Consider the following 16,236-nt stretch of genomic DNA (forward strand, 5'->3'; position numbering starts at 1 on the left):
TTTAGATTATAAACACACGACCAGTCTCCATAGAGTAAAACGATTGATATTGTTTATTTCAGAATCTCTCTGCAGCCTACCTATAATTACTGTTGTAAAGTAGGCAGGCTCACCGAGTGCTGGGAGCTCAGTGATTAAGATCGAAAGGGAGGGGGAGAGCACGAGGAACAATGGGGTTTCGGCTGCAGCACTAATCTGGCTGGTATTCCTGCAAGGATAGGCAGGGTTTTGATGCAATGTCCAAAGGTTGGGACAGGTTCGGATTCATTTAGGGCAGTCTAATCTGGTGGGAGGGACATGAAGTAAGAAGACATGTTGGATATGAGCAATATTGCAGTTAGGTGAATGGTGATGTGATAGTTCTGGGCGCATGGTTCAAAGAATGTTCTACTTTAGTTCTAGTCTGGATTACCTGAACTAATAATTTTGGTCATTGATGAAACATTTTATTCTGCATTATACGGCACAAAATATAAAACAGTTCAAATTAATGTCAGTTATCTTACTGCTGATTTTTTTTTTTTAAATATCTTTATTGATTTCAGAGAGAGAAAGGGAGAGACAGAGAGAGAGAGAGAAACATCAATGATGAGAGAGTCATTATTGGAGAAACATCAATGATGAGAGAGTCATTATTGCTCGGCTGCCTCCTGCAAGCCCCAGACCCGGGACTGAGCCCTCAACCCAGGCATGTGCCCTGACCAGGAATTGAACCTCAGTCTCCTGGATCCTAGGTTGATGCTCAACTGCTGAGCCACGCCCAGCTGGGCTCTTACTGCTGATTTTAATAGACATCCCAATTTAGTAAAAAGCAAGGTAACTAAGTGATGGAAAAAGAAAACAAAGTAGTGTTCTTCTATCTTCCCCTTTACTCTCCACAATGTTGTTAGGCGCTGAGACTTTAAAGCATATTGATAGGAAAATGGTGCATGCCTCCTCCTCTAAGGAGGCAGCTCGATCTTGTCAGCCAGGGTTGACACAGAAACACGAACATCATTGTCCACCTTGCAGAATACTAAGTATTAATTTTTAGATACATTAAGAAAGTTTGTAGGGCAATAGGAAATATATTTTTAGCATAAGCAGTAAAAACTCTTAAAATCTTCTCTAAGTTTAATTAGTGTTTGACTACATTTGCTACATGTTTCTTAGAGTTTGCTTGTATTTATAAATATTTGTTCATCTCTTGCAAAAGATTAATAGATCATTTTAACTAGCCCTCAACTTATTAGTAATGATTACATCATTTACTGTTCTTACTCTTACAAAGAAACCTGACATTCACTTGAATTTGTAATAATAATTTCCTTGTTCATTTTTATCTGTTATTTTGAATAAATATATGTTGTTTTGAAGAACTTTTAAGATATGTTTGAAAGATAACATTATGCAATGTGTGTTGCTACAGCCATGAGGCAATTTCTTTTAAATTTAAACTTGTAATTTTTTTTTGATAGCTCTACAATGAAGAGGTCCTTGACTTATTTGATACCACACGTGATATTGATGCAAAAAATAAAAAATCAAATATAAGAATTCATGAAGATTCAACTGGAGGAATTTATACTGTGGGAGTCACAACACGTACTGTGAATACAGAATCAGAGGTGACATTCATATTACAGTTTAAATAGAGCATGTTTGGCTTTACTTAATATTCAGCTTTGCTTATAGTTTGCTTAAAATCAAGGTCTGAAATTTGTATTTTTAAGTGGAACATCTTGTAAAAATCTTGCCTTATTTCCTCATATTTTTACATGTCAATTGTGATAAAGTCAGTTCATTTATTGTAGTATCAAAAGAATCCAAGGCAATGTATATGTTTTCTTTCATATCTAGAAAAAGAGATAATTGAAGGTGAAGTATGTGATCACAATCCTTTTGCACCTTTTGCCGTCACATATATAGGACTATATCATGGCTCCTAAGGGGAAGCTGCTAAAAAAAGTTATAAAAAAATATTTCAACAGAAGATACAGAGTAGCCTGAGTAATTCAAGTTTTAGTTCAGTTTGTTCCAAAGTGTTCTACTGTAACAATTTGGAATGGAAGCTGCAAATGTCAGCAAAAGGCAAACAATGGAATCTCAGTGTTTTCTTCTATTTAAAAAATAATACACTATTATACTGAGAAGTTGAGCTCAAAGAGTACATGTAGCTAAAATAGCATAAAATTCCACATCCTTTACATCCCTTAACATGGTGGGTTTTAGCATTAGCTCAGACTTCTGATTGTATGGTATCTTGCTTAAATATTGTACATGAAAACCCCTTTTTTCTTCCCCTTTTCCAGATGATGCAGTGTTTGAAGCTGGGTGCTTTATCCCGTACCACTGCTAGTACCCAGATGAATGTTCAGAGCTCTCGCTCACACGCCATTTTTACCATTCACTTGTGTCAAACCAGAATGTGTCCCCAAATCGATGCTGTAAGTTACTAGTTCAAATTTCTTAAACTTTCAGTTTTCATTTCCCTAATGACATGTCTCTGATCCTGTTTAAGTTGAAGCTGGCTAACTGTGTAAAATTTTGAAATAAAAATTTGGGTATGTGTCTACAGAAACCAGAAAGCAAGCTGTGGCCAATGGTGATGGATGTAGTCACCTGAGACACTTTGCTTTTGAGGACTGTGTGCTACAGGTGTTCTTTTATCAACATAAGCAGAGACTCAGTTCCTAACAGCTGGGTTCTCACCGTCAAGCTTCTTTCTAACTTTGTTCCGAGATTCTAGCTGCCACAGACATTTTTGCATTTATGATTATTTGGCTATATGCCTATTTGTGTATGTATATCTATATATACAAAAGGGGAATATGGGGTTTGAGGATATTTAGTGTCACATTAATAAAAATATTTTCAATTATTTTCCTCAATTGCAGGAAAATGCTACTGATAATAAGATGATTTCCGAATCATCCCAGATGGATGAATTTGAAACCCTGACTGCAAAGTTCCATTTTGTTGACCTGGCAGGATCAGAAAGACTGAAGCGTACGGGAGCCACAGGCGAGAGGGCAAAAGAAGGCATTTCCATCAACTGTGGACTTGTAAGACTCAGACTAAGGCTCTGTGCTGAGAGTACCTCAGAGATTTTCCATTGTTCTTTTCTCTTTTGTAATACTTAATATCCAAGTGGAAATCCTTCATGCACTAAACTGAGAAGTGAGAGTGACAGTAAACTTGTAAACTTAGGCGTAATGCATTAAGTTTTGATCTCATATTATAGAATTTTTTATGTTGCAAATTTTCTCAGTGCAAATTTTCTTCATATGTGTAAATTTAGTTGGATTAAGTTTTATGGTATATGCAGAAAATAGTATATATTGTGGAAAGGATTTAAGAAGTTCCACATTTGAAAACATTTTGTCAAAATCAACATTTAATTTTTACCGTTTCGTTGGATGACTTTTAAAGTAACTTTATTTTTGCTCACATTTTATGATGGTGACTTTATTTTGGGAATTATAATCAACCTTTTTTAGTAAATTGTTTCAAAATGAGAACTTTTCTAGATTATATTAGGAATTAAGTTTAATACCATGCCACCTAGTGGTGTTTTTGATTGGGAAACACCTTGTGTTAGCATAAAGCTTTTGTTATATGGAAGAATTTTTTTTTTTAACTATGTTTTTATTGATTTTAGAGAGAGAGGAAGGGAGAGGGGGAGAGAGGGACACATGATTCAGCTGCCTTTCTGCATGAGCCCCCTACTGGGGAGAGAGCCCACAACCGGAATCGAACCCGTGACTTCTCAGTGCATGAGACAATGCTTAACCAACTGAGCCACACCAGCCAGGGCTGGAAGAAACATTTTAGAGTAACTTTTTGTGTAATCTTTTCTTCTTAGTGACTTCATTATAAAATTGGACATTTGTTCCTGCATAAAAGTAATGACATCTGCATATTTCTGTGATGCTCACAGCATCAGGGCAAGTGTTCTCTACTTTGCTTCCCTCCATAGAGCTGGGGGCTCTAATCATATGCTCCTATTTTACCATTGCCCAATATTTTCTCCTGTATAATTACAACCCTTCGTGGGTGAAATAACAACTGAGGCTGATGAGAGAGAGCCAGCCATCCCTGCTCCATCTTGGTACCCATCTCGATGCTCCTACTGTATGGGTGAACTTTGTGTTTAAGGGAGTAACCAGGATCCTGGACTTTGTGTATTGTTCTGAATTTCTTAGGAGAGAAAATCATGGTGGTGTTTACATTTGTTCTATCAGGAAATGACAAAAGCCACTGGTCTGTTTTCCTGTCTTGGCCATTGAAGCATGTTCAGGTGTATCTGGTCAAGTTTCAGTGTGGCCAGTGGTTAGGACTGTATCCTGCCTCGAAGAGGGGGGTAAGGACACAGTGTGATGCTGATGCCACTCTCTGCATGGTCCTTTGGCTCTAACAAAGGCATGGCATAGGTGTTTGCATTACTGAAGGGAAGTGTGACCAGCATTTAGGCTAATGCTTATGCTATAGGGGCTAGTTCAGTGATAGCAAAAAAACCAATAGGGTTGGCAGGAGGAGTGACTAAAGGGTTCTGTAATTTGACTTAGTTTTTCAATATTGGATGCTTAGCTCATAGGACTCAGTATATTTCTCAAGACAGCTGTACTTACATTAGGGATACCTTGTTCAGCGGAATCATCCTAATATTTTTATGTTGGTTAAAGGAGAGTTTGTTTTTCTGTAAGGTAGCTATATGGCAACAAGAAAGTTTCACGAAACTGTTAAACTACTTAAATATTTTATTTCCCCATTGAGTTGAAGGGAAACATTTGTAACATGAATGTACAGTTTTTCTAAGGACTTAACCTGATGGTTTGGCAATTCTAGGGATGGTTAAAAGTCACCAATCATTTCTATTTCTAAAGAAAGTTTCTGAATGGAAGTTTAAGTATTTGTAAGTTATGAATATATATAGTACTAAATTTTATGTCAGTTTTAATAGTTAATATAGAAAACTTTGAAGTTTATGTCATACTTCAAAATATAAATGTAAAAGAAAAACCAAACCCAAATGTTTTCAATTCTGCCATGTCTCCATACTATTTTCTATATGCTTTTGTTATTTAAAAGTGTTGTAATTAGTAAATTTTTATCTTTTTTATTTCTCTCTCTCTCTCTTTTAGTTGGCCCTTGGCAATGTAATAAGTGCACTGGGAGACAAGAGCAAGAGGGCCACCCATGTCCCTTACAGAGATTCTAAGCTGACAAGACTGCTTCAGGATTCCCTCGGGGGTAACAGGTATGCATAAATTCTTATCTGTATTTGTGAATTTCAGTTATTCATTATTTTAAAAGTAAGTTTGAAAGGTGATTTATAAAATCTGTTTTATTATAAAGCAAGTTGGTAGGATGAGAAACTAATAATTATTAAATACCTAAAATGTGTGAGTCTTTTTGTATGTTGTTATTTCACATAGTCCTTATAACATCCCTTGAGGTAGGTATTATTATTCCTATTTTGTGGATAAGGAAATTGAAATCCAAAAAAAGTTCAGTAATTTATTCAAAGTTGCTTAGCTTGTAAATGAGTCCATAGCATGTGCTCTTTCTACTTTATCATTGTTTCTGCCTAAGTGCTGGACACAAAAGCATATGCCTAATAAAATTTTGTTGAAAAGCAAATGTTAAATGAATACAAAATAATTTAAATACACTTCATACCATTTTACAAAGTCTCCTAAAAATTAACCTTTTTATGTTTTTGCATATGGGAAAACTTTTTAAAATGTCAACTGAATGAAACATCGGGTATTTGCTGGTTATTAACTTTGTCAGTATCCGTGATATTCCTCCTTTTCCATACTTCGAATTATTCTGATATTTCATCAGCTAAACACATTCTTTTGTAATGCATTCCTTTTTATAAACATCAACATGCTGGCTTTACAAGTAGAAACATTTTTGGCATTTAAATTCAAATAGTACAACTCAACAAGTTACAGACAACCATTACATTTTTACAGTTAATAAGACCTATTTTACAGTGTTTTCAATGGTCTAAAATCATGTTTACTGAAAAGATCATTAGCTGCTGTAAAATGACCTGGTAATTAAACTTGCAAACTTTCTTTTTGAATAACTATTATCCAAAGAATTTTGATAATATTGAATCTATGTAGGTTTGAAGTTGAAGGATGGACTTAGAAATAAAGTTCTGTCTTATAGAATTCAACAGTGTCATTTTTATATGTCTTTCTTCTATTGTAATATTAGTCTTTTATTTTAGTTTATCTTTATTGTTGAAAGTATTACAGATGTCCCCTTTTGCCCCCATTGATCCCTTCCACATTAGCCTTAATTCATCTCCGTTGTAGTGTATCCTATGCATGGGAGCAATATTGTTTCCATTGTTGCATATTTCTTATTTCAGTTCTCTTGTCACTCTGACCTTCAATATTAATCTGGTTCTTATTGCAACAGGATAAAATTTTTTGCTTTTAAAGCCAGTGATAAATAATTCAAGCTTGCTAAATTGTAGCCCTTTCCTATAGATGATGAACATTCTCCCCTTACAAGTTTCAATACTTTTGAGTACTTCAATAGTTCTGCAAGTTTGCTTGCCCTGCAAGCCCTCTAAGACATTTGCTCTGTGCGTCTTGGATTCCTCTTGAGTTTTAGACGGGCTACAGCTAAAGAGTCTCAGGTATTCCTCACCCATTTCCTTACTATGTGGTAACTCCTCAAACGAGAAGACCTCTTCTAATCCCATACTTAGTGAGCATCAGTTCCTGCTTAAAATTTTAAGATCGAACTCTTAGTTTAAAAGATTTTTACTTTGTATAAGCTTTGGAGAACAGAATGCCATAATTTTGTGAAGTTTGTACAAACTACTCTTAAAAGAAAAATTGAATCAAAGATATTTTTGGACACAAGCTGCATATATTTATGTGCATCATTTAGTGACTTTTTTTTTTAACAAAGCTGGATTTCATACATTTATGTTTAATATATTATAACAAGATTATGGCAAAAAATTCTGAAAAATACAGAAAAATATAAAGCATGAAAAAAATCAATTATATTTCTATTACCTGTGAGTAACTACTGTTAACATTGCAATGCATTCCCTTCCTAATGTATAATATAATATGACCTATGATATAATAATGTAATATATATGATACATATAAGACAGATATGTGGTTTTACATAAACTTTAAATAACATGAATGTTTTCTTTCAGTTTTTCATAAACACAACCATTCTTAAAATTTGTATCTCTTGGGTTTTATATAATACACAACCATTTTCCATATAATAGACCTTAGCTCCTCTCATTCTTGACTTTCTCCATTCTCCTTAAGCACTTGATCCCAGTGCTTTTCAAAGGCAAGTTCTTCTCCACCCCCAGTTGGTGGTGGGTTAATACTGTGCATGACTGTACTCAGCTTGCCCCATTTGTGACTTACCACATGAATTTGAAAACACTTGAACTGGTTTATACTCTAATCACTGAGTTCATTGATCACAGCAAACGCAAATGTTGCAAAATTTAAAAATGCTTATTTTCAGTTTCTGTACTTATTATGAACTGGTAACAATAGCTTGCAGACTAGCATTGTCTGGGGGTCTACACCTTGAGTAGTCCTGTTCTCTAATCAGTATCTCTAACCATCACTCTCACTTGATTACCTTACCTTCTTCATAAAAGAGAGCTAGAGATGTGTGAATTATCTTAACTTTCTGATGTCCAGTAAATAAATATTACGTGCACATGACCTAGTATGTTCCAAACATTGTTATGCAAAGTATCCTGATAAATAAAAGTTGGTGATTCTTGACTTCTAGAAGTTTAGGGTCTAAGAGTTGGTTTCTATAAAATTTCAAAATAATATTAATAATAATATAACCACAAAAAAGAGATACGCAAAGGGTATGAGGAAGTAGAGAGAAAAAGTACAGCCAGACTGAGGGTTGGATTCTTGGACTAGATGATACCTGAGTTGAGTCTTGAGTAACACTAAGAGCAAGAGTAAATAAAGGTGAGCAACAGTCGATAGAGGGAAAAAGATGGGTGGAATGGGCCCCCTTTTAACGGGATTCCTAGGAGTGCTGTGTTGAGATTACTGGGGGAAGGCAGGAGTGGAAGCAGAAGACTAGGAGGCTATCGATTAGAATTGATAGGTATGAATTCCCTAAGGGGTGGGTTAATTAGCTCTCATTGCAGTTCAGTACATTCAATACATTGAGTGTGTAAGTGCTGATTAGACTGTCCTTGTCTGTTTCATTGACAGACATGGTAGCTGGGGCATACTCAGCATGTTACTGTCCTGTTCTTTGGTTGGTAAAGCAGTTCATCATTACCATAAAGTAATGCCTCCAACTTCTGTGTAATCTGGCCTGAAAAGCTGGAACTGTGACCACTCAGTCACAAATGGTGTTTCATATTATAAAACAGGGGTATACTAAGTACTTTTCTTGTTCAAGTGGTAGGATTTTGTGCAGAATTTTCTGCAGACAACAAAAATCAGGTTACAAGTGATTAAATGAAAAGAAGAAAAATTTTAAATCCTCATATTAAGTAGATAACAAAAGAAATGATTTTTGAATTTCAATTTAGCACATGGGTAGATTAAATTTTAGAATTATTCTGTGTGCATTAACCCCCATTTTTTTTTTTTGTAAAGAGGTGAGAAATAAATATATGCATTTATATTTCCTCAAGATATTATGAATCAAAAGAGGATGATATAAATTCATTTTCTTTAAGCTAGTCATAAAGCATGGGGGCTTTTACATTTGCTTTTATTTTTAAGTCATTAATATCAATCTTTTGGTATCTTGAAGAGAAGATAGTGTTCAAAAGGTGGGCATTTAAAAGTGATTGTTGCAATGTTTTATTTGCTTTTATCTATAAACCTAATTATTCTTTGTAACTTTCAGCCAAACAATCATGATAGCGTGTGTCAGCCCTTCAGACAGAGATTTTATGGAAACTTTAAATACCTTGAAATATGCCAATCGAGCTAGAAATATCAAGAATAAGGTGATGGTCAATCAGGACAGAGCTAGCCAGCAGATCAGCGCACTCCGCGGCGAGATTACGCGACTCCAGATGGAGCTCATGGAGTACAAAACAGTAAGCGGATGGGCCTGATTTCACATTTTGGGGTACATTTTTTGAACACAATGATGCCTTTGGGGATGGCTTGCCCATGTATGTCTCCGGAGCCTGTTGTCTGTCATGCTGTTGGCGTCCTTCCTTTTGAAGGTAGAATCCTCTAGTTTTCCATGTGGATATCCTTTAACAGTGTTTAGTCTATTAACCTATTTCAAAAGGCTTCCTGATCAAATTTTAAAAAAAATTTTTTTAAAGAATCTCTGTGAGGGACCTGGAATGGCTTTCTTTTTTTAAATTTTTTATTTAATATATCTTTCATTGATTTCAGAGAGGGGAAAGGAGAGAGAGAGAAGTAGAAACATCAATGATGAAAGAGATGACAGTCATTGATCGGCTGCATCCTGCAGGCCCCAACTGAGGATTTGAGCCCGCAACTCGGGCATGTGCCCTGTGGGAATCTAACCATGATCTCCTGGATCCTAGGTCGATGCTCAACTGCTGAGCCACACCCGGCCGGGCCCTGATCAATTAAAAAAAATTTTTTTTAATTGATTTTAGAGAGGGAGGGAGGGAGAGAGAGAAACATCAACGTGAGAGAGAAACATCGATTGGTTGCCTCCCACACGGCCTGACCCACAACCTAGGTATGCGCTCTGACTGGGAATCGAACCCTCCACCTTCTGGTGCATGAGACAAGGCTTCAACCAACTGAGCCACACTAGCCAGGACTCAATCAATTTCTTTAGTGACAAACCCGCCATGGAGGGTTGCAATAGAGGGAAAAGAATCCCTTTGGCCTTGAGGCTGTTAAGATGAAGGGCTCTTGGTTGTAGAACTGCAGAATCTTATGATATCCTTATTCAACCAATCTCTTGTGTACTTAAGGCCCCTTAACCAACAGGGAAATACAGTGTCTTTCTTTCCTAGGGTAAAAGAATAATTGATGAGGAGGGAGTGGAAAGCATCAATGACATGTTTCATGAGAATGCTATGCTACAGACTGAAAATAACAACCTGCGTGTGAGAATTAAAGCCATGCAAGAGACGGTGGATGCACTGAGGACCAGAATCACACAGCTGGTCAGTGATCAGGCCAACCAAGTTCTTGCCAGAGCAGGTAAGCGTGTAGGGTGGGATGAGTGGGGCATTACCTGGAACACTGGAAGTAGAAATGCCAGTCTGTGTGAGTGTACAATTGGTGATTGTAAGTTAAATACTTAATTTGTAAATACTTTCTTACAGAAACAAAATGTGCCCTTTACTGTGTTATATTATCTTACTCTCTGCTCATGTCATTAAGGGTGGGAAGTTTGCTGTAAGAATTCTGTATTAAAGCATTATTATTTTGTTTCCATAACTTTGTTCCCCCCTCCCCATTCTGTTTTGTTGAAGTTTTAATTTAAAGGAAATTCTTAATTTCACATTTTATCTTGCAGGGGAAGGGAATGAGGAGATTAGTAATATGATTCACAGTTATATCAAAGAAATTGAAGATCTCAGGTACAGTGGGTGTTCTGTCATATATAATACACATTTTGGGTTTTGCAATGTAGTAATATTACTGTTTGTTGGGCTTATTGTTTAGTAACTGTTAATGGTGATAGTTCAGCCCTTTGGTAGGCTAACTTTAGGGGAATAGGTAGTTGCCTTTCTATAACATCATATCCCAACAACTTTCCTTCTGTCTCGTCTCATATTATGTCCCCATGATATCTTCCTACTTGGGTTGTCATACCCCTTGGAGGAGCTTACCTAACCTGACATACAGAACAGGCACCATTGATGTTGATGAAGTGCCCTTTGGTGCCTTCCTTCACCGTTTGGGAAAGGTCAACATCAATGAGTCATTTTTACTTTTTAAACTCTCCCATCAGTCCTGTTCCCTTCTGCTTCTCCAGCTACTCCTTATGAGTGAATCGTTGTATCCCTACCAATTTGCCTGCCCCTCTGGTACAGAGCCTCATTCATCACTCACATTTCACACATACTACAAATGCTTACTATATGCTGAGCACCACGCAATGACATAAAACAGGGGTTCACAGTCTAGGTGTGGCAACTGACATAAATAACCACATATAGTAAATGGAATGATAGAAATTAGTAAAAGGAATGCCATCGCCTGGTGTGGGAATGTAGAGGGACCACCGCACCCAGACTGGGGGAATAGGGGTCGGAAAGAAGGTCAGGGACACTAATTGTTTCTATAATATGTTCAGGTTCCATGGTTTGCCCTGATGGCTCAGCTACTTTCTCTTGAAGTAAAGCCATAGTCAGCTCCTTGGGGAGCATCTAAGTAGCTCAGATCTCATTTCTGTACACAATTGCAGAAAATAACCAAGCGGGAGATCGTGTTTCACGGCTCCCCTAACACTTCAACATCTTGTATTTGTCTTCTCTTTCTCCTTTCCTCCCTCTGAACTATTCTAGTGATTCTTAAACAGACACGAGTAATGTTTCCTCTGTTTCTGCCTCCACAAGGCACCCTGGATCCCTTAAGTGTTTCAAAAATTAAAAACAAATGAGCAGACATCTGATGTGGCAGTAGTAGATAAAGTGACTCTATTAATGGTTACAGTTTTCCTGTGTTTATATCTCCAAGCTTTACCTTTCTTGGCGGAGACCTTGGTGGCCTTGGGTCCTGGTTCTGGCCAGCAGCCAACCTGGACGTGCATTTCCATCCTGTGTTGGCAGTGCTCTTCCCCTCGTACTGCCCAAAATTTGTTTTTCCTCGCTCTGTAGGAAGAATCTTTTCCGTTTTTGAGACACACCTGATACCTGTCTTTCAGTTCCTGAAGATTCTCCTCCTGCCCCCAGCCTGTTCCTCGATTATTTCCTCAGCACTGGCCAGCAGTGAAGGCCGACTCCCCGCTCTGGTTATTGTGCTGTTTTGTCTCTTCCACCCAGTTATTCTAAGGCCTTATCTAAGCTTGATCTCGCCATTGGACATATGGCTTCACTCGTGTTATTATTTTCTAGAAAACTGACTGAATCATTTCCACTCGTCCTAGTGACTAAAGCAGCATGTGATGTCTTCCTTCCAGCTGTTAAGACCATGCTTTAAGCCATTTAGAGAACAGAGATGACTCAGGCTCTGAGTTCAGTCAGCGATCAAATCTTTCTCAGTGCAGGTTAATAGCTTGGTCCACTTTCCCAACTTTTCTTTGATGGTTCTTTAATTAGGTGTGTCCCACTCCTGAGGAGTAGCCTTCTAGAATCCCAGCACTGTAATTCACAACATAAAAATAATTAGCCTATGGGATACGCATAAATGAGCTTTGAATTTAAATTGGATTACCTGGTTTGAAATTTAAGCTTCTCTTTATTAATAAGCCTGTGACTTTGGGAAAGTTACCGAACATCTCTGAGCTTTAATTCATCTGTAAGAGTGAGGTAATACCTGCTAGTTTCAAAGTTATTATGGGGTTCAAATATAAGCACAGGATATAAAAGTTCTTAAATTCAAAAGTACTCTGAAGGTCTAACATGTTATTATTATTTTTCAAGTTCTCACATTCTGTCTTTATTTACTAAATCTTGCTCCAATTCATATTTCTATCAAAACGTTGTCTTAGGAAAGCAATGATTCATAGCTGCTTAAATGTAATGCAAATTTATGTATTGTCACTTGGAAATGTTTATATTTTAAACATTTAAGTCTTATCATTTTAATTGTAAAATAAGACGAGTCACCTTTTAATAACCTACATGCCATATTATTTTTTGAGAGATAATAATAGTCACTAATTAACTCTTGTTTTGGTGGGATTTGTGCATTTAGACTTTGTGATAGATGTTGAAAATAGAGAAAAGTATAAAGTTTGACTCTGAGTTAAGTTTTTATACTTTGGTTGCCTTCTTGTTTAAAAAAATGACAGCATTATATTTATATTGAAGCAGGTAATTGTGTTCTTGATATGGTTGAAATCAAATTGAAGTAAAGGGTCTGGCTTGGAAGGCTCTCTGAATCTCTTTTAGTCTCGAGTCCAGGGTCTTTTAGGAGCTTACCATTTTGTGGTTTTGCATATTACTGAGAGTACATATATTATTCTTCTGTCATTAGTAGGACGACTTGAGCAAACAAAAGACTGTTTTCAATGATCAAACTCAGGTTTCCTTGGAGATACCGTCTTTTCCCATGACATAGTCAGGAGCCAGATGTCTCTCAGCCAGTTAGGGGCAAGTTTGACTATTCTTTGCAAAGATTTGGGAATGCTATTATAGCATGATGAATGAGGGGCTGAACAGTTGGGAACCAGGCTGCTTGTGTATTTTAAGTCTAAAGGATGGCTTCACAAAGCGAGGATAACTAGTGCCTGGTGGCCAGAATCCAAGTAATCTAATCACTATGGGCGCTTTTGAGCACGAAGAGTGCGATTTCACGTTTGTAATTATTTCATCAGGGAATTAAAAACTATCCTAAACATTAATGTTTGTGAGCACATTTATTTTTTTAAAAAAACTACTTTGTAGCAATGCTGAAAGACATTTTGGAAATCTTTTTTAGCATGCAAAACAACTCATTTAAAATGCCTATTTATTCCTGGTATAGTCAACTTTGTAGAGGCAGAAAGTCGAATGGCTGCTGCCAGGGGCTGGGAGGAGAGGGAGATGGGGAGTTGGTGTTTCATGGGTACAGAGTTTCAGCTGGAGAAGGTGAAGAGGTTCTGGAGACGGTTGATGACAGTGGTTGCAACAGCAGTGTCAACGTACTTGGTGCTGCAGGACTGTACACTCAGGAATGGCCAGGGTGGTAAATTGTATGTTATGTGTTTTTTTGCCACAATAAGACATGTTTCCTACTTAAATCTATTTTTATTCACTAGGGCAAAGTTGTTAGAAAGTGAAGCCGTGAATGAGAACCTTCGGAAAAACTTGACAAGAGCCACAGCAAGATCACCGTATTTCAGCGGACCCTCATCTTTCTCTCCTGCTATACTATCCGCAGACAAGGAGACCATTGAAATTATAGATCTAGCTAAGAAAGATTTAGAGAAGCTGAAAAGGAAAGAAAAGAAGAAGAAAAAAAGGTAGTGTTTTAGAATCCCTATTTTTATTTTATTTTATATTTTTTACTTTACAGGATATTTTAATTTGTGATTACAGTGAGTATACATAATCTCATAAGTATATTAATAAATTAAATGTCATTTAAATTAGCTGACAATTACAATTACGCTTTCTATAGTTTATCTCTACTTGTATGTAAAAAAAGTTTAATTGTAATATTATGGTAATGAATTTTATTTAGACTATGACGAAGTAAAATTACTATTAGAGACTATTTTATTATTTCTTCAAATAGCTGCTTTTGCATTTCACTCATCTTTCTTTTCTGCAGAGCTTGCTGTACCATTATGACTCAGTGTTTTCATCCCCCCCCCATTTTCTAATGCAATTACATAGTCTCATGGATCCATTCCAATTCCTGTCTAGATTAGTTTAACTAAAGGCTAAACTAATCCATCAGGCTGTCATTTAATATTATTTGGTTTCTTAGGTATTTTCTGCAGGGCTTCCAATTTGATTATGTGAATGTTATTGATCATCTGAATCTTCCAACAAGGAGTTACTCAGCTTTTCACCACTGTCCTAGGCTTTCTTTTCCTTGCATCCTGATAACATCCCCTCCTGAAATCAACTGGGTGCAAAGAAGAGGAGAAAAATAAAAATTTGACCACAAATTTAACCACAAATGTGTGGTTAAATACTCATAAATTCTTTACATGTTTACATATGGATTCTATGGTGCAGTCAAATATATTTCGAACTTGCCAGTCCAATTAATTTTAAGCATTTTTGGCTAGATATTCAAAAGGAGGCAAAGCTATCTTATTTGTCAAATGGTTTGTTACAGGGGCGCACTTTGCAGAATTATTGACGTTTAGTCTACCTACTGCTTTGCTCAGTTTATTTAGAAATTTATGTAGGCAACCAGGCATTTTTTCCATGAAAAACAACAACAAAGCAGTTGGTCAACGTTATTGGAGGTAAAATTCTTCATATTAACTCTGCTCTGTGTCCTTGAGTTAAAAAGGAATGATTAAAATAATTAAAACTAGGAGTTACACATCTGTGGTTAGGAGGCACTGCAATTGAAACTGCATTCTTAACATACTAATGTCTTAGCTCATGTTTTTCGCGGATGGCTGAGTATGGCAGCATTAAGAAATATATAATGGTTCCCTCCCATGCAGGGCAATTAAAACTGAAATAATGATCATAGAATTATTGAAACCAGGGTGACCCAATAAAATGAGACTTATGCACATGACTTACCATTTACTTATAAAATTCCATTCTGTAGTTGGTCAAAACGTCAAGGGTTATGACTTGTTTTTAAAGATTTAGGTGGTTTGTGTTCATGAATAGTAAGTATAATCCAGGGTACATTTCTCAAGGTTATGAGCTGGTTCTGCTCTTTCCTTCTGAGTTAAATTTAGAAATGTTACCATATCACCTGTTGGATATGAACAATGAAAAAAGATAGGGATCCCAATAGAAGTATAGGGATCTATTCTTGTAGTGATCATAGATACCCCAAATTAAAACTGATGCAGGTTATTTTTGTGACAATGCAGGGTTGTAAGCATTTTGACGGATAAAATAGTATTCAAGGAAAAAATTTTATTATTAAGATTTGTCTCTGTTGCTTTACTATAGAACTCATAACCATTTCAAGATAAAAAACATTAAATAAAACAGTTATTTCAAAGTGACAAATTATGACTGTTTCAGTGGTTTTTTTTAGATGTAATAATTATGAAGAGAAAATAATAGCAGATTTAATACCTAGAAGAACTCACCAAACAACTGGATTTAAACATAAAAATACAAGTAAAAAAAAAAAAGCTATTCCTAGTAAAAAGTGATATGAGATTTAAAAAATTTCTGAGGGAAAAACAAGCCTGATAAGGTAAATTGAGAAATGTTACTTTAATCTTCTGTGAAAAAAGTGCAGGATAGCTTAGAATTAGAAAAACAAATTAACACTTACTAAAAATTAATAATGCCTATGTGGCGTTTTTTAAAAAAAAATGCTTTATAAAGCATTTTCACACAGATGCTATAGTGTGTCTTTGTAAAACTGATACATATAATGTAGTGTGAACCTAGAAAAAAATGTGTGCCATAGACTGTATAACTGTAAAAGCTTTTAGAACCAGTTTATGAAT

General features: G+C 36.2%; 1 protein-coding gene across 11 annotated transcripts in view; it reads left to right on the top strand.

The window, feature by feature from the left end:
• Positions 1-16,236, top strand: part of KIF21A (kinesin family member 21A) — a 129,635-nt gene that overhangs the window by 67,041 nt on the left and 46,358 nt on the right. For all 11 annotated transcript variants that reach the window (XM_081127601.1, XM_081127604.1, XM_081127607.1 and 8 more), the window contains exons 4-11: positions 1,458-1,607; positions 2,292-2,426; positions 2,877-3,044; positions 5,124-5,239; positions 8,884-9,079; positions 9,989-10,178; positions 10,498-10,561; positions 13,888-14,091. In XM_081127601.1, the coding sequence (XP_080983727.1) occupies positions 1,458-1,607; positions 2,292-2,426; positions 2,877-3,044; positions 5,124-5,239; positions 8,884-9,079; positions 9,989-10,178; positions 10,498-10,561; positions 13,888-14,091 (1,223 nt within the window). The remainder of the gene's footprint in view (positions 1-1,457; positions 1,608-2,291; positions 2,427-2,876; positions 3,045-5,123; positions 5,240-8,883; positions 9,080-9,988; positions 10,179-10,497; positions 10,562-13,887; positions 14,092-16,236) is intronic.

Source organism: Miniopterus schreibersii (genome assembly GCF_964146895.1).
Source record: "Miniopterus schreibersii genome assembly, chromosome: 2".
NCBI classification, from domain to species: Eukaryota; Metazoa; Chordata; class Mammalia; order Chiroptera; family Miniopteridae; genus Miniopterus; species Miniopterus schreibersii.